At 47.5% G+C, this 19,041-nt stretch overlaps 1 protein-coding gene across 1 annotated transcript in view; it reads left to right on the forward strand.

Annotated features, from left to right (window-relative positions):
* The window catches only part of DPY19L3 (dpy-19 like C-mannosyltransferase 3), a 482,898-nt gene that overhangs the window by 202,514 nt on the left and 261,343 nt on the right, over positions 1–19,041 (forward strand). Inside the window, exon 6 of the mRNA XM_069217640.1 lies at positions 518–663. Coding sequence (XP_069073741.1) covers positions 518–663 — 146 coding nt within the window. The remainder of the gene's footprint in view (positions 1–517; positions 664–19,041) is intronic.

Here is a 19,041-nt window from a genome sequence, read left to right on the forward strand (position 1 = left end):
TGCATCTAGGCCACAGTCTACCGCAACCATTGAGTATCCTAGGCAATTTTTTGCTTCCTTGCATTATTCCTACTTCAGACTTTAAAATTTCATATCTCTGGTTCCCCTTACTGGATTTTGGTGACATTCTGTTTATTGAATTTTAGTCTCTTTTAATTAGTTTTGGGATTTTTATGATATTCGTCTTTACTTTATTAGTGTTTTGGTACTCCATTGCTCTAAGTTAAGCCTGTCCGCTCTGAGCTATAGCTATCATGGGGTTGAGCTCATCTTAATCTAGTGACTTTGAGGGTTCACCCTCACAGGGGTTGTGATTAATCCTTGAATTGGTTAGACACCCACCCCATATTACAATTTCTTAAAAAAATATTTGGATCTTGTTTGAATGAGACTTGGAGTAGCCCTTACTGAATGTAAACTTTGCGTATTCACCTTTTTTTAAAATTACATTTGCTTTTCTCAGAATTATTTTTGTTAGCATTTAGTGAAGTGACATTGATGTTCTTTTATTTTCCAGCACTATTTGGAGCCTATATATTTTTATATTTGCACTCTGTTTGGACTTCAGGCCCTCTATGTGATTGCTCTCTACATAATCAGTTGGCTTCTCAGTGGCACTTGCCTATCTGGGTTCCTAGCAGCTTCTTGGTATATTGTGAACAGGTGAGTCATTGCCTTTTCACACATTCTTACATGTATTGACTATAGTTTTCCTGTATTTATTTACTTAAAATGTCTTCCAGTGTTTGTTAATCCACATACTTATATTTGTAGGCACACCCATACAATATTGGCAACATGTCATTCTATATGTACATAAAGTTATCAGTGTTGAATGGCAGTCTTTCTCGATTAACAGGAGTCAAGTTCATATAACTGGACTTCTGTAATAGGGGGCATCAGTGCTAGTGACAGTCACATAGACTTCAGAATGCTTGCTCACAATGTATCTGCTGAACATATGCAATTATAAGTGTATGTTCGATGTCTGTAAAGGTTCTAATAATCAAAGTTGACATTATTAGCTGCATAATTGCAATCACAAGCATATATTTGAGTGTTCCTCCAGCATTTTCACGTTTTCAACAACAATTACATCTTCTCATTGGTGGACTGAAGCTTAATGTTTTCACTGACTCAGTTAAACATATACAAATATTTAAATTGAGTAAATTAGCAGAATTTATATCAGTTACATATAAGTAGCATATTTAAATATAATGTCACTTATTATGATTATTTAAACAAAGCATTTTTTAAATGTTTAAGATTTTATGGAATCTCTTCAGCAATGGATTCTTCAAAAAATGTATAACTTGAACGTCATTATCAGCAAATGGCTGGACATGTTTTCAAGGAGTTCTCTTCCTAACGTCTGTGTTCCTTGCTCTGCTTTCTTGCAACCCCCACCACTCAGCACAGTGCTTGTTGTGCATTTCACCAGTTTTTGCTTTTCCATTCAGCAGCCCATTTTGGGACTGAGGCTCCTGCTGAGACTATTCTTTGTACACTTTTTTGTTGGCTCCACTAAATGCGTCATAGGTGAGTAATTGATCTGTGCTGATGCTAGAAGGCGTACCGTTTGTAACAACAAGTGCGGTGGTTCTATGCCCAGTCCTTTGTGAATCATTTGTAGTGTGGAATGAGCCTTTTCAGTCCACGATAGTTGTGCAGCAAGTCTCCTGTCGGCTGTTGGCAAAGTGAAGATCCTAGGAAGTGTCTAAACTCCCCACTCACATAAGGGTACCAGAAGGAGGAAGATGATGATGATGATGATATTGAGTTGGATTAAAAGGATGAACTAATAACAAATGGATGCAGAGGAGGAGAGTGCCTGAAGGGAGTTGCTGTCCAGTGGGGATCCTGTTGAGTGTATCCCAGAAGCAGTGTATGAAATGTGGATCCACGCTGAGGCATAGCACCATAGGGCTTGTCCGCCTGCGCACTATTCTTCATGACCCTGCGTATGCCAGGTGCGGGCTGTGGTGAAGACTGAGGACCAATGCACCTATTGGGCCGTCTGCCTGAGTGCTGCTGTTTGTGACCCCCTGTAAGACAGGTAGGGACCCCAGTGAAGATAAGTGCCCTGTTGCAGCTCTGTGACGAGAAGAGGGCTGTGTGCCCGTGCATTATTGTGACCCCAAGGGGCTGTTGCTTTATGTAGCCCCACTGCACCTTGGGTCCCTTCAGGCACTCTGGTTCCCTCGTCTCAGCAGGCAGGCAGACGCTGGTACTGCAGGTTCCAGAGCGAGTGATGTTGATTGTCCTGAATGATGTCCTCCTCACCCAACAGGGAGACTCGTGTGTGTGTGTGTGTGTGTGTGTGCGCCTGCCTGCCTGCCTGCCTGCCTGTCTGTCTGTCTGTCTTGGATAGCTCCTACACATGCCTTCCTAAAAACCTTGGACTTCCAATGTCAAACCCACAGGCTTTCACGTATTGCACTACTCACAGTGCAGCACTACATGTTAACATCTTGTAGGCCAAGGGTGAGCTTAGCGCGCAGTAGAGGAACTTTACATGAGATAGCATTACCCCTTAGACGCCCCTTTTCAAGCTTTTAACCCTATTATTATTTTTTCCTGTGTTTTTATTTTTATAGCGTTTTAAAATCAGTATATTAAATGTGTCCCAGAGCACTGAAGCCATCTTTTGAAACCAAAAACATTCTAGAAGACTATGGAAGAATGTATATCTCCTGCTAAAATGCTAGGGATAACACTTAACATTACCTTCCCTTAGTATATCAGAACAAACGGATAGGACTGCCTTTGACCGCTACCATAATTGATTTATGGATTTTGTGATCACTCGACTGATCATCACTATTTCTGTTAGACACAGTTAATCTGTTATTACTGCTTTATGTAAATCCTTTCATTGCTTTAATATAGGGACTCCTCTGCTTCACTGACCCCTCGTGCAAAAACCCTTGCCATTTGGGCAGAAGAAAGCACCCTTAAAAGCCTTACTAATTCACATTTGAGGGGGGCAGGAGAGGTAACCATATTTGTAAACAATAGGTGAACCCTCGTAGCCTGCAGACAACGTTCTTCCTTTCTAACCTTGTAACATACCAATGAAGAATTTGTACATTTATAACTTTTGAAATCTTGGAGAAGCCCTATACAATTAATATCTATTGTGGTGAGATCTTGTAGCGTTCCAGTACACTTCAACAGTTCTAACAAAGCGTCACGATCAAATACACATCCAGTGGCATAACTTTGTTTCAGTAGATGGAACTAAATTATTGTAGGAGTGAAAGATTTGCTGTTCAGCATCACTAGTCAGATCCCCACGCTCCCCTCCCCTAGTATTTTCAATTGTCCTGTGAGAGGGTTCTATGGATAACGATGCCTGTTCCTTCCAACATTCTCCTTCAGTTTGGCTAAACTTCCATTGACTACAATAGGGATCAAAATTAAGGTCCATATAACCTGTTTGCTTTTCTTTTTTTTTTAAACAAAAGAAGCTGTTACTGCCTTGTTGTTTATGTTTAGGCACACGTTTAACAACAGAGTTTCTGGCTTCACATCATGCACAATTAGTCTACCTAAATTCTTACTCAAGCAGGAGAAGCAATTTTTTCAATCCTATCAGTGGTCTCTCTTTTTAGAATCAGTGTTGGATTTTTTCTTTGTAACTTTTCCCCCCATTTTTTATGCACCTTTCATTTTGGAGAAAATTTTATTGTTACATAGTCTGCATTAGTTTCTTTTTACCCTGGAAGGTTTATTAAAAATATACCAGTTTTATTTGGTCCCTCCTGCCGGAGCTTTAATTGTCTTAATTTCTATAGCCGAGACTGTAGCTCTTATCTTTCCTGTGGCATTGCTTAGGTGGTCTGTTTTAACCAATTTCTTCTCATTTTGGTCTCCAAAACACTGCAAAGCGTTTCTGCACCAGATTTCATTGGGCCATTGACACACAAGTATTAATCATTGCCTTGTGATTATTAATTAGCTGCTCATCGTTTAAACCTTCCTTCCAGCTTTTTAATATAAACCTTCATTTAACAATGTTTGATATTGCCCAGCATTTTCTAGGATCTGAAAACTCCTTGCCTCACGGTCTGCTTGTTCATTATTTTGGTTTGAAGTCACCCCAGAGTCAATAGGTGCTCCTCTGGCACCTCACCCTCATAAACCCCACCCTTGGAGTTGACATGGAGGTTACAATTTGTCCCTAAATTTGTAATTTAGTTCAAAAAAATCATTAATTGATGCAAGCATAGATTGACCTGGGGCCATACTCATGTTCTAGGAAGTTGGGTATTTCATGAACAAGGCAATGCGTGGACCTGTTAAAAGAGCGTTTGCCTTTTGCCACTCAAGGAGTCAGTATTTTCCGAATGGCAACATCCTTGCTTATTTAGGGGAGCAACTGAACGCAGCTTACTCCACTTTAGTTATCACCACCAGAATTACGAAAGGTGGCAAAAGCAATTCCTACTCAAATCTCCCTTTTTCAAATCAAAAACTCCAACTTTACTACAATGGGATGTAGACTGACAGTCCTTGCCCAGGTCCCTGTTGGTTTTGCTGGTGTGCATGTCTGTGACTTGCTTTCAGTGCTGGTGTGCCACTGACGCAATGCACTACTTAAGCGAGGTGAAGGGCAGCTCTGATATGGGTGCTACAGCCCACCAGTCAGAGGTGCTGGATTGTGACTTTAACCTCACATCCCTTCCTAAAGTTTTTTCGGGGGTCACTTTTCTGTCTTGTCATCTCAAATTAATTATTAGAAATGTATAATGTAGAACATAAAATTTTAATCGGGTTAACAAAAGCCTTCCTTATACTTTCTGCTCACCCCAAGAAAAGTACGCCAGCCAATATACAATACTTGTCCCCTAGCGAGTTGAGGTGAGTGCACCATTCACTGAAAGAGTAATCCTGGTTCATGGCGAGGATGCTTTTTCGTTTGTCAGAGTGCTTCCTTAGATTCGAATGATCTATTTAACCATTAAAACATAGGTGTTTTTATACACTGTTACAATGAGAGAAGGTATTTTTTTACTTCCAAAACTGATCACCATATGTGTATGAAGTTATGTGAAAGTAGCATATGAGCTTATCAGTAGATGTGCATAGTGAGGGTTTTCCAGGTTTCCCAAACCTTTGCACATGGTTGCTAAATAAAGAATTAAAGCAATGATAAAGTGTGATAGTATGTATGTCAGCATTTGACAATGTGATTGAATGAAGACTTTCCCAACTTTCACATTAGGTCAGAGTCTGACAAATTAGTGACTGAAAGCCATTTCTTTTTATCCTACCAGGAGCAGGCATCTAAAGTCATAGGTCATAGCTCCTAATGATTATAAATGCATGACAGAGGGGAAGGATAGGGTGGTTGCAGCAGCTCCCCAATTTCAGCTATTTTAATGCAATAGTCTAATCAGTGAAATGTTCTACAGCATGTTCTCTCCACACGCAAAGCAAGATTGTAGTAGGTGGGTTGTAAAATATTCTTCCAAGCTGGGGTGGAATCGCTACAGGTTCTTGGGTGCTGGATGTTGTGACCTTGGGTCTATTTTGATCATTCTAATTTCATTTCCTTAAAATCCCCAAACTCCTTGCTCACAGTATGTCTTAAATCTTATTCTTGTGATTGTGTTTTGAATTCGGACTCTTAAACCTTTGTCTGAATACTGCTACCATCCAGTGTTTAGTAAATTACATAATTAAGTTTACAGAGCAGATCTTGTCCCAGCATATTAACTGGATTTGTCTCACTGATTATGATTCAAATTCCAATTCTTTCTTTATTCGAATGTCGAAGGCAATCATAATAGAAAATACACACAATGTATAAATGACACATACGAAATACTGTAAGGGTGAACAATAATAAATACAGAAAAATGATCTAAAAATAAAAACTTTTGTGATAATATACACCTGCTTTAAGAAAACTACCCATTTTAACGAAGACATCGGCGCTAAGTAACAATTTTTACAATCGAAAAACAGTTCTACATTGTTTAAAACTTTGAGTTTTATAAAGAGGCAATATATATTGAACTCTAAAAGATTTGTACAGCTTACAAAATACCGCAAAGTACAGAAGGATTGGAAAGACACATTATCACAGCACACTTCACCCTTCAAGGATCCCATAACCAAAAATAGCATAACACATATAGGCCCTCATTACAACCCTGGCTGTCGTTGTTAAAATGGCGGTAATACCACCAACAGTCCGGCAGAAAAAAATGGAATCATGACCATGGCGGAAAGCGCCAACATAGACAGCCACTTTAACACTCCGACCGCCATGGCGGTAGAAACAAACACCGCGGCGGTAACTGCCAACAGACAGGCGGAAGACAATGTACCGCCCACCATATCACAAGAGGCCTATACGCCACCTTTTCAAGGATGGAACCAACGCGAACAAAAGCACGGCGAAAACAGTACACAGAAGGGAAAACACTCACCTCTCCACACCCCACGGGGAACCAGGACGCCATGGAGCCCAGATTGCAGGTACTGCCGATGCTGGTCTTCCTTCTCTTTTATCAGGAGCACCAAAGACGGCGGCGATGACCACAGTGAGTACTGCACCTACAACACAGGGGAGGGGGGAGGGAAAAGAGCGTGACACACACATGCAACACCCCCACCCTCACCCACTACAATATACACAGAAATACATGCAGCAACAGTACACATACACCCCCCCACCCCCTGGAAGAGCACAAGGACAAAAGGAAATGGTTTGAACGAATGTAATCATGTGAAATCTCATTATCAAAGTTCAAAATCCAGTAAATACAATTATGTACACCAACTACACAATTCCAGATAGTGCACCAATCATTGTCCATGGACCACTGGGCCCAAAATGCATGGGCAAAGCCCACACTAGATACCTGACTGAAAACGGAGAGAACACTGGAGGGGCATCAGATCAAAATGAAACAGGCACCTGAGGGGGAGGGGGGGCACCTCAGCCAGATGAACGCACTACGCCACTGCTGCACGAGGGGACTCCAAGCCCACTGCCTTATTCTGGGGAGTGCAAAGCCACAGTCTCAAGCCTCTCCAGTGGGTGGTTTGCCCACTGCTTTATCCTGGGGAGTGCAAAGCCACAGTCTCTCAAGTCTCTCCAGTGGGTGGTTTGCCCACTGCTTTATCCTGGGGAGTGCAAAGCCACAGTCTCACAAGTCTCTCCAGTGGGTGGTTTGCCCACTGCCTTATCCTGGGGAGTGCAAAGCCACAGTCTCACAAGTCTCTCCAGTGGGTGGTTTGCCCAGTGCTTTATCCTGGGGAGTGCAAAGCCACAGTCTTTCAAGTCTCTCCAGTGGGTGGTTTGCCCACTGCTTCATCCTGGGGAGTGCAAAGCCACAGTCTCTCAAGTGGATGTCATTCTCCACTGGTTCTGGAGGGGGCCTGGTGCCCAGAGTGCTTCATCCTGCCAAGGACTGAGGTAGTGGATGTCATTCTCCACTGGTTCTGGAGGGGGGCTGGTGCCCAGAGTGCTTCATCCTGCCAAGGACTGAGGAAGTGGATGTCATTCTCCACTGGTTCTGGAGGGGGACTGGTGCCCAGAGTGCTTCATCCTGCCAAGGACTGAGGTAGTGGATGTCATTCTCCACTAGTTCTGGAGGGGGCCTGGTGCCCAGAGTGCTTCATCCTGCCAAGGAATGAGGTAGTGGATGTCATTCTCCACTAGTTCTGGAGGGGGCCTGGTGCCCAGAGAGCTTCATCTTGCTAAGGACTGAGGTAGTGGATGTATCTCTCCACTGGTTCTGGAGGGGGCCTGGTGCTCTCAGAGTGCTCCACGTGCAGTATGGCCAGTACGATTCACTCACCTGGGTGTGCGTGCCACGACATTGGTGAGGTACAGGTAGCATGATACGCCATGGAGGCAGCGTCATACCCCAAAATGCTGCAGATTCCCATTCCATCTGCAGGTGCTAACAGTGATGGCAGTAATGTTTCATGGAAGCTGCCCAGGGTCCTGGAACTCACCACCAACCTCGGACGACTGACCACTGGGAATGGTAGGCATGTCAGTGGTGGTGCCACTGTCCGAGGAAGCCGCGGGGCCGCTGGCGGTGCTTGCGACGGTGTCTGTCGTGGCAGTGCTTGCGGCAGTGTCTGTGGTGGCGGTGCTGGCGGCGGGGTCTGTGGTGGCGGTGGGGTCTGTGGTGGCGGTGCTGGGGGCGGTGTCTGTGGCGGCGGGGCTGGCGGCGGGGCATGTGTCAGCACCTGCTGAGGGAGAAAACAGGATGTCTCCTGCAGCCTCGGACGGCTGCCCACCAGGGAAGAGGCTGGGGACTGTCGCAGCGGCTGTAGACGTGCCGGAGGTGGTGGTGTAGGTGGTGGTGCAGGTGGTGGTGTTCGCCGCCGTACAGTTTGGCGTGGACGTGGACAGGTGTGACACTGGTCCCTCAGTCTGTGCCACCATGCCCTCTCCAGACCTGCCCTTCTGTTTTTGGCCCTTCCCCACCTTGGTGGCGCAGTTGTCTTGCCACTATCCCCTTTAGTTTTCGCTGACCCCTTGGTGACTGGTGGTTTCGGCTTCTCCCTCCAGGATGTGGGCACCTTTTTCACCTTGGCAGGTGGCGGAATGTCCTTGCCCTCGCTACGTGGCACACTGGCAGCCCTGATGGTTGACGCACTGCATGACCCCGCAGTTGCTGGCACCAATGTGCCTGGGGATGTGGTGGCTGAGGTGCTGGGCTGGGACCTGGAAAGCCTGGCGCTAGGCGAAGGACGGGGGTGGAGGTGTAGGGAAGAGGTCAGTGTTAGCCAGGAAAAGTTTTTTAGACACACTGGGACGGGTAGATGGAGGGGGTTTGGGAGTGGAGGAAGAGGTAGTGGTTGTAGGAGGTGTACGTCTGCTGAATTTGGGTGAAGGTGCATGGGCTGGAGGCTGTTGTGAGGTGGATGGCTGTTGGGTAGGTGTGTGCCGGCGTTTGTGTACTTTTGGAGGAGGGCTCACAGACACACTGGTAGAGGACACTGGAGATGTGTGAATGGTAGTGGAGGTGGTGATTGCACATGAGCGGTGTGTGGTGATGGGCATGCTGGCGATGGAGGTAGTGGCTGAGGATGTAGTGCATGCAGGTGTGAGTGGAAACGAGACTAAGAGGGAGGAGGGAGACGTGGAGGAGGGGGACACAGTGGAGGAAGTGGATGTTGGTATGTGTGCATGGGTATGTTGCTTGTTTGAGTGCCTGTGGGATGTGTGGTGCTTATGTTTGCCTGAGCCACTCTTGTGTGTTGATGTGTGTGCATGCTGGTCTGATGGTGTGCTTGGGATAGGCAGAGGTACAGGGGATTGGGTCTGGGTGGAGGAGGTTGGAGGGGGAGGCTGGACACCGGGACAATGGCTGCCATCAGTGCTGAGGCCAGAGCCTGAAATGCTCTCTGTTAAGCTGCCTGGCCAGAATGAATGCCCTCCAGCTATGCATTTGTTTGTTGCAAATGCCTCTCAACACCCTGGATGGCATTCAGAATGGTAGACTGCCCAACAGTGAGGGATCTCAGGAGGTCAATAGCCTCCTAACTGAGGGCAGCAGGGCTGACTGGGGCAGGGCCTGAGGTGCCTGGGGGGGAGGAGATGCCCCCCTCCTGGGTGAGACGGCACAGGACAGACGCTGAGGGGCTGCTGGGAGGGCGGTGCTGGTAGGGGGGGTGTTGGCGGCTGTACCTGTTCATGCGGTGGGCACAGAGGGGCCCATCACCGCAAGGGAGCTCCCATCAGAGGAGGAGTCGCTGTCGCTGGTCTCTGCTCCTGTCCCCGCCGTGGAGCTCCCCTCGCCCTCCGTCCCACTGGTGGCTTCAGACTCCGTAGCTTCACCCTCCAGGGCCAAGTGGGATGCAGCTTCCTCCTGCTCTGGTGCCAATGCTCCTCCGCCTGATGATGCTATTGCACACAAGAACAGGGAGACCACAAAAAAGGGGAGGGAAAGACAGTAGAAAGACATGTTCAGTGCATGCAACACCACTACCGTTGGCGGACACAACAGACACTGAGCAGCCCTCTGCACTACGCCATGCACTTATAGTTCCTAGATTTCTCACATGCCCATGGGGTACGAAGCCTAAGCCCAATTGCTGCACACCTGAAAGTCACAGGAGCCTGACTAGGTATAGATGGCTCTTACCACTACTGGGGTTGGGGTGCCACATAGCCTGCCTCACAAGGAACCTTGCCTACCAAGATCTCCCTGGCCTAGGGGAACCCACAGCCCACCTCCCTACCCAGAGGGGCGCAGAGTCAGCTGAATGAGAGTGTACTCACCCCCTTGTGGTTGCTGTGATGCCCTCAAGCGCCCATCCAACTCCGGATAGGCCACCGCCAGGATCCGGAACATCAGGGGGGTCATGGTGCGATGGGCACCACTCCCACGTTGGGAGGCCATCCCCAGCTGGGCCTCCGCCGTTTTCTTGCTCCAGCGGCGCAGGTCCTCCCATCTTTTACGGCTGTTGGTGCTCCGTCTGTGGTAGACCCCAGGGTCCAGACATCCTTGGCGATGGCACGCCAAATAGCCTTCTTCTGGTGGGCGCTGCCCTAGAGGAATGGTACAGGGGGAAAGGACATAACTCACCCGGCCGGACCGTCATACTCATTGCCCACCAGTTCCCACCCATGCCATGACGCACATACACTCACCATCCGCACATGTAGGCCTCAGCCCCCCCATGTATCTTCCAGCCACACCACTCAAAGCATGCATTGCCCATTCAGCATGCTCACAGTGTACTCACCTGTTTGTCTGGAGGACCGTACAGTTGCGTGTACTGGGGGAGGACCCCATCCACTAGTTTCTCCAACTCCTCCGAAGAGAAGGCAGGGGCCCTTTCCCCAGACACATGAGCCATGGTCTCTTCCAGACATAGGTCACAGCAGCACTTGCAGTGTATGTCCTCTTCTGTTGAAGGTCAGGTATCAAGTGAGTGAACAGACAGAAAATGGCGGTCACGTCCACGGTGGTGCGTACCGTCACCGCCGGCGTACATCGTCATTGGCTCCTCGGACCCATAGGGCCCAATGTTAACCAATGCTGAATAGCGCTGCAATCTTCGACCGCCCACCGCGACGGCGTAGAACACCAGCGCAGTTACCTCATATCCCCTTGTCCCACCTTACAGGTAAGGCAGCCGCCAGTTCAGGGGGCCACATGGCACTAATAATAACGGCGTCACACCTATCTAGGCCTGGAATACACATAGTTACAGGCACATTGCGGATTAATACATTTCTGCAAAAGACATTTTGTGATACCTCAGTGTTGTCTGACTCTCTGCTCGCTGTTCTCCTCCATAGGGCACGTCTGCTGGGGCAGGTGATGAGATGGCGGCATCCTCCGGTGTACAGACCCCTGGTGGACCTGTCGACAATGGAGGAGAGACACATCATAGTCACATACAGACTTGATCGTGCAACAATCCAGGAACTGTGTGCCCAGTTGGAGCCAGACCTGATGTCCGCTATTCACCATCCCACAGGGAGATCCCCTGTAGTGCAGGTCCTGTAAGTACTCCATTTCCTGGCAAGTTGTTTAATTTCAAACAACAGTGGCCATTGCATCAGGGATGTCCCAGCCAATGTTCTCTAACAGGTTGTCAAGAGCGTTGTCTGCCCTGCTGAAACACCTGAGCAGCTGCATCGTGTTCCCTCAGGTGGAGGATTTGCCCACAGTGAAAGGTGACTTCTATGCCCTGGGACATATCCCCAACATCATAGGTGCCAGTGATGGGACACATATGACATTAGTACCCCCACACAGGAGTTAACAGGTGTACAGAAACCGGAAGAGCTACCTTTCGATGAATGTGCAGATGGTGCGTTTTGCAGACCAGTACATCTCCCATGTGAATGCCAAGTTTCCTGGCTCAGTGCATGACGCTTAAATTTTGAGGAATAGCATCCTCCCTTATATGATGGGGCAACTCCAGAGGCACCGTGTGTGGCTAAGAGGTGAGACCAAGGACCCAATACAGTCTGAATAGGTGTCTGGGTATGGGGTTGTCCCTAAGGGTTAGTGTGTGTCTAACAGTTGTCCTTCGATATTTGCACGTGACTCTGGGTACCCCAACCTGTCATGGCTGCTGACCCCAGTGAGGAATCCCAGGACAAGGGCAGAGGAACGCTAAAATTAGGCACATGGGCGAACTAGGAGGGAGATCGAACGTACCTTCGGCCTCCTGAAGGCCAGATTCCGGGGCCTCCATATGACAGGTGGTTCCCTCTACTACTCACCAAAGAAGGTGTGCCAGATAATCGTGGCCTGCTGTATGCTGCACAACCTGGCTTTGCAACAGCGGGTGCCTTTTCTGCAGGAGAGGAGTCTTGTGGCAGCTGTGGAGCCTGTGGACAGTGAAGAAGAGGAGGCAGAAGAAGAGGATATTGACAACCGAAACAACATAATCATGCAATACTTCCAGTGAGACACAGGTAAGAAGATGTCACTGCCTCCCACATCTCATACTATTGTTGGAGCTAGCATAAGTCTGTCATTTTCACTCAGTGTATGGACCCTCACTTGTCACTTTGCCTTTCCATTTTGCAGATGTGGGTCCCATTTTGTGCCCTCTGCTATATTTCCTCCTGGCCTACAGCTGTGTTACATTGATATGTGAACAAGTAAATTGACATTGCTATATTCCATGGTTATTGCAATTACACATTTGTGAAAGTACAGACTGACTCCAGATTGTTTTGTGATTGAAGTGTGTTTATTTCTGTGCTAATAAGTGGAGGGGGTTGTAAAATGGGCTGGGGGGATGGTGAAGGAATGTCCATGGCAGAGTCCAGTCTATTTGTTTCACAGGTGCATTGTCCAAAGGGGCATAGGAAGTGGAGCAATGGCAGTTTAAGGATGGACAGGGTGACAAAGTGGGACAGAAGGGTGACATTTAGGGGGGTCTCATTTCCTGACAGGGGTCTTGGCAATGTTCTCTGTCTTGTTCCTGGATCTCAGGGACCGTTTGCGGGGTGGTTCTCCATCTGCAGGGGGTGGGGTGCTGGTGTCCTTTTGTTCCTGTGGCGGTGCCTCCTGTCCACTAGCGCCGGCGGAGGTGGGGCGCTGTTCATCGTCCAAGCAAGTGTCAGGGGCCCCATGTTGTGCCACTGTGTCCCTCCTGGTGTTGAGAAGGTCTGCCAGCACCCCTGCAATGGTGACCAGGGTGTTGTTAATGGACTTCAAGTCCTCCCTGATCCCAAGGTAGCGTTCTTCAGCCGCTGGGTCTCCTGAAACTTGACCAGTACTGTTGCCATTGTCTCCTGGGAATGATGGTAAGCTCCCATGATGTTGGAGAGGGCCTCGTGGAGAGTGGGTTCCCTGGGCCTGTCCTCCCCCTGTCACACAGCAGTCCTCCCAGCTTCCCTCTTGTCCTGTGCCTCTGTCCCCTGAACCGTGTGCCCACTGCCCCCAGGTCCCTGATCGTCCTGTGTTAATGTGGTTGCTTGGGTTCCCTGTAGTGGTGGACACACTGCTGATTGACAGGTAGAGGGGTGAGCCCGCTAGGTGGGTGCTGTGCTGGTGTTTCCTGAGGGGGAGGCTCTGAGGTGGTTTGTGACTGTGTCAGGGGAACCGACTGTCCCGAGGTCCCAGATGGGCCGGGCCGGTCATCTTGATCCAGTTGTGCAGAGCTGCTGTCATCACTTTGGGTCTCTTCTGTGGGGGGACTGGATATGTCTGGCACCTCCTGTCCGGTGACTTTGGGTAAGGGTCTTGTAGGGGTGTAAAAGCATGATTATTGCATCTGTGTGTGCCATCGTGTGCAATGGGTGAGTGACCCTGTAATCCAGTGCTTGCATTCTTTCCTTGGTCCTTGTGTGATAGTTGGTTTGGGGTCTCTGTGGGTATCTGTACTGGACATGCTTTGGTGATGGGTGTCCATGCATTGGTGTAACATGCAGGGCTTGTTTTTGGGATGTGTGGGTTGTGTTGGTGGGGTATATGTGGGTTGTTGAGGTGATGGGTGTGAGGGTAAGGGTGGGGTATGTGATGGCATGCAGGTAGGGTGGGGGATAAAGTAATTAAGATTTGCCTTATCAGAGTCCAGTCCTCCTGCTACTCCTGCGAGGCCCTCAGGATGCAGTATTGCCAAGACTTGCTCCTCACATGTTGTTAGTTGTGGGGGAGGAGGTGGGGGTCCACCGCCAGTCCTCTGTAATGCAGTCTGGTGTCTGGAGACCACTGAACGCACCTTCCCCCGTAGGTCGTTCCACCTCTTCCTGATGTCATCCCTAGTTCTTGGATGCTATCCCACTGCATTGACCCTGTCGACAATTCTCCGCCATAGCTCCATCTTCCTTGCAATGGATGTCTGCTGCACCTGTGATCCGAATAGCTGTGGCTCTACCCGGATGGTTTCCTCCACCATGACCCTGAGCTCCTCCTCAGAGAACCTGGGGTGTCGTTGAGGTGCCATGATGTGGTGTGGGTGATGTGTGCGGTGCTGTCTGTTGTAATGTGTGAGGGGATGTGTTGTGTGTTGTTTGAGGTGCGTGAATGTTGTGTAAGTGATGGTGTTGTGTGTCTGTGGATGCTGGTGTTGTTTAAGGTTGTGTCTCTCTCTGGCCTGCTTTCAAATTTCTGGTAGTAAGGGTTTGTGGGTAATGTGGGTGTGTGTTTTATATTGGATTGGGTGTGTGGGTGTGTGTGTGTATGTGGATCAGGTGTGTGTATTTCGAATTGTCCAATGTGGTGGTGTTTTGTATATGTGTGTGTATTTTGAGCGCGGCGGTGTGTACCGCCAATGGTTTACCGCGGTTGAAAGTCTGCTGCATTGATTCGTGGGTCGTGATAATGTGGGCATATTCCTGTTGGCGTGAATGTGTTGGTTTTGTTATCGCCAGTTTATCACTGACCTTTGATGTGGCAGACTTGTGTGGGTGTCTGTATTGTGGCGGATTCAGAGCTGTGGGTCGTAATACCTGTAGCAGAATTCCACGGGCGCAGAGGTATGTTGGCGGTCTTCTGCATGGCGGTAAGCGGGATTTACCACCAGGGTTGTAATGAAGCCCATAGTGCCAACTCCGAATTTTAGCAGTAAGGCTCTTTCCCGGTTGTTAGACAAATTTGACAGGTCAAAAATTAAATTTGCTATTATGCTATTTATAAAACATTGTCAACCATAAAAACATATAAATACACAACACATCACAATCTCTTAAACCTTGCAACCCCCCAAATATGACAACATTTTAAAACTCAAAATTGATGGTACTCTGCTTACAACAAAAATCTGTGTAGACACTACACCAGGATTCAAAATTCACACTATTCTGCCAAGTTATTGCCCCCTTTAGAAAAGAACCAATCCCTCGCCACACCATCGCCTCCGAAGTCATACATAACCACAAAAAAGCTGGACGGTATTGCACAAAATCCCTGTCCCTCAAAAGGGGGACTAGATATAGTTTCCTAAAAGGTGCATATAGTTCACAAGACATAGTATAGTGCATTAGGGTCTGCGGGTAAACACCATCACACGGACACAGTTTTATGGTGTTCTGATCAAACTGCTCTAACAGGAAACACTGATTAGTTCTGATCACTCCCGAACGGAAACACTTGATGAGGGTCCTTTCCCATACGTTTTTGAACTCCAAGAGGTAGGTCTCTGGGCCCACCCCCCATATTAATCATAATAAAGTCCCTCAATGATTTCTTCCTTATCTCCATCTCCTCCCTCTTAGCCATTGCCATTTTTAGAAAATTCTCCTTCACCCACTTTTTGTCCACTCTGGATAAACACTCTGGAGCATCAAAGATGTCTGGATGCCCCAAAGCATTGACAGCATTTCTTACATAAGCCAGCCAGGGAATTTCCTTAGCGTGATCGCATCGCAAACAATCACGCAGGATTTCCCTGTTTAGTGGCTCAGATTCATTAGTCCATATTGAAATCCACAATAAAACAGGAGCTAATTTAATGGTGTCTTCTTGTGAAGTCCAAATCCAACTCAAGGTGCAAACAAAACCCAGAAATGTTTTGACCCACCCCTAATAGCCTTCTACAAAAACGGTTTTCCTCAGTCACAGGGGTCCTATTTTCTATACAACTTCAGAGTGGGGCCCATACAACAGAACTTGAAGGCATTTACGCCTGTATACCTCGAGCAGGGGCTTTATAGGTTTGTTACCAACCCTGCCAGCAAATTCAAACGTAGCACCTACAGTAGAGGTAAAAAGCCTCCCTCTCTTGGCAATACAGGGTTTCCACGTACCCTTATCATAAAAAATTACTCCAAGATAGGGAAAATCTTGCACCTTTCCAATCACCTGTTCCTTTAATTTTAAAACACCCACCTTACTTAGAAGTTTACCATAGACCATAAAATGAGATTTGCTGCAATTTATCTCCAAGTATAATGATGTCATGAAACTTTCGTATGCTTTAACTGCCTCACGTAGACCGTTCATGGTGCGGGCCATAAGAACAGCATCATCCGCCTATATCAATACAGGAATACCCTTGTCATTGATTTTAGGAGCATCCTTACATCTCTCAGCTAAAAAAATCAAAAAACCCATTTGTGTACAGCAGAAAAAGGGTAGGGGCCAGAACACAGCCCTGTCGCACTCCCCTATTTAGTTCAAACAACTCTATACTTTCACCATGCTACCCAACCCTCACATTAGCATTGATACCTGAGTGGAGATAGGGAAGCAGCTCCACAATGAGAGGATCCATGCCAATCTGGGTAAGCCTATCCCAGAGCTTACTACGATTTACCTTATCAAAGGCGCAGCTTAGGTCCATGAAAGCAAGGTACATGGTGCCCCTTGTGGCCTGTGTATACTTGCCAATCAGCATAAGCAGATTTGAACACTGCTCTAGGGTACCTAACCCTTCCCTGAAGCCATACTGAGCCCTACACAAGATTGAGTTGTCAGACATCCAATCCTCAAAGCGACTTTGAATAATCCGACCCAAATTTTTTACTGAGGAGTCAAGCAGTGAAATCGGGCGACAAGACTTCAGATCATTACAATTGCCCTTTTTGTAAACAGGGCCAATTCATGCCGATCTCCAAGTAGCAGGTATTCCCACACTCACCGCTGCATTGAGAACAGTGAGCAAAATTGGTGCCCACAGCTGTGGACAATGTTTGTATAAGTCCATTGGAATAGTATCGGGACCCGGGGCTTTGTGACTCGCACTGCGTTGCAGCACCTCCTTGACCTCTTCTAGGTTAAATTTAATAGCTAGATCTGGGGAATGTCCCTGCTGATCACCCCTTGGGTCTCCTATAGGGCACCCAGAAAAAAATCCACAAAAGTGGGCCACCAACATCTCAGGGGTAATATTGCAACCCAAGACCTCAAAAGTTTCAGTTTCAATAGAGCCCTTATTGACCACCTTCCAGAGCAGGCCGGGGTTCTTAGATAGAGTGGCCCTTTCTAGCTCCTCCCAAGCCCACTCCTTAAGCTGTTGCTTTCTGTCCCTCAGGACAGATTTATAATGGGCTCTTGCATCTCTTACTAAGGTTATATCTCTCGGTTTACCCTTCAGAGCCTTCCTCAGAGATTGCTTGGCCTCATAACAGGGCTTGGTAAACCAAACCCCCTGAAGCTTGCACGGGCGCTGGACTGCTGCAGTCATGCCTTCTTTAAAGGCTCTATTTAATATGGATATAGCATCCAAGACTTCCCCTGGGCTCGGAGAATCAGCCAAGTGTGTTCCTAAAAATATATTTTTTACCCACTACCCTCTCTGTTAATTGCTGAATATTAACTTGTTTCCAGCCAAGACGTCTACCCTGGTCTTTAGGTCTCACCAAGACCGGCCCACCCCACACTAAGGTCCGCATTTTCTCAGGGAAGTTAAAAGAAATCCTGAAGGGGTTATGATTACTAAAATGCTGCACTACTACTTCACCTTCCACGACCATATTCTTTAAGGGAAGGGACACAAAAATGTAGTAGATTGTGGTTCCAGCCCCCCTACCAACAAAAGTGGGAGCCTCATGTGAGCCCACCACTCCCAGGTCGCAGAAGTTCAGGAGGCCCAGACTCATTTAGCCTTTAATCAACGCCCCACCCCTCACATCATGTGTCCCCTCTACTGACCTTGTCTTGTGATTCTGTTCAAATGGGTTCTCCATAGTGCTGTAGCTCCCTAATTTGGCATTAAAGTCCCCTGCCACCACAGCGCAAAAAGCCAACCCCAAACCCTCTAGTCTACACTTCAATTTCAGCAAAACAGAGAAAAGCACCTCAATTTGACACCCAGAATCCCAAATAGCATTATAGAAATTGACCAGCACAACATTGAATTTATTTGAGAAGAATACCCAAGTGATTAAAAAGCCCTGATGTTTACACGTAATTTGATAAGCTCTAGCTATTTTAGAGAATCGAATTAAGGTGACTAAACCACCTTTTGGGCGACCGCCTTGGGACCTTACAGCCGGGACTGTAACACTTTGAAAACTATCCCATACAGCCATCCCATCTGACCAGGTCTCTTGCAATAAGATGAAATCATAGTGTGCCACAAACTTCAACCAGTTACTATCCAAAAGCCTAGAGTCATACCCAGCTACGTTCCAGGAAATGAGACAACACTTCCCATTCGAACCATCCTATCCTTCAGTATTCCAGGCATCAGGTGGAGAAATCATCACCCCCCCCCCCCCCACCCCCAGTGACTCTGTGCATAACGTCAAACCACCCTATCCAGCTCTCTGGAGGGAGTAAAAATATAACCCAAACTGTTTAGCTGTGGGGCACCCTGCCCAGGGCTAAGATTCCTAATTAAGGTGTCATCTCTCACCTTTGTGTGGTTGTAGAAAAAACCTAAAGGGACAACGCCTATCTTACTCTTTAGCTGGAAAGCTAAGCGATGTGACAAAAGGATCCTTTGGGCCAAACCTGGATGTCTACAATTTATGATCACACAATCCCCATTGTCAACCTTTGCCCGGGGTCCGACCCAGTCAATTCTTCGGACAAACACGATATCCTCAAAGTCCTTAGACACAAAATCACAGTTTTTACTTAGCCAATGGCAGGTCTTGTTCTTTAATTGGGCCGTGGATTCACTTGTACCCGATACTAGAGG

Source organism: Pleurodeles waltl, chromosome 12 (assembly GCF_031143425.1).
Source record: "Pleurodeles waltl isolate 20211129_DDA chromosome 12, aPleWal1.hap1.20221129, whole genome shotgun sequence".
NCBI classification, from domain to species: Eukaryota; Metazoa; Chordata; class Amphibia; order Caudata; family Salamandridae; genus Pleurodeles; species Pleurodeles waltl.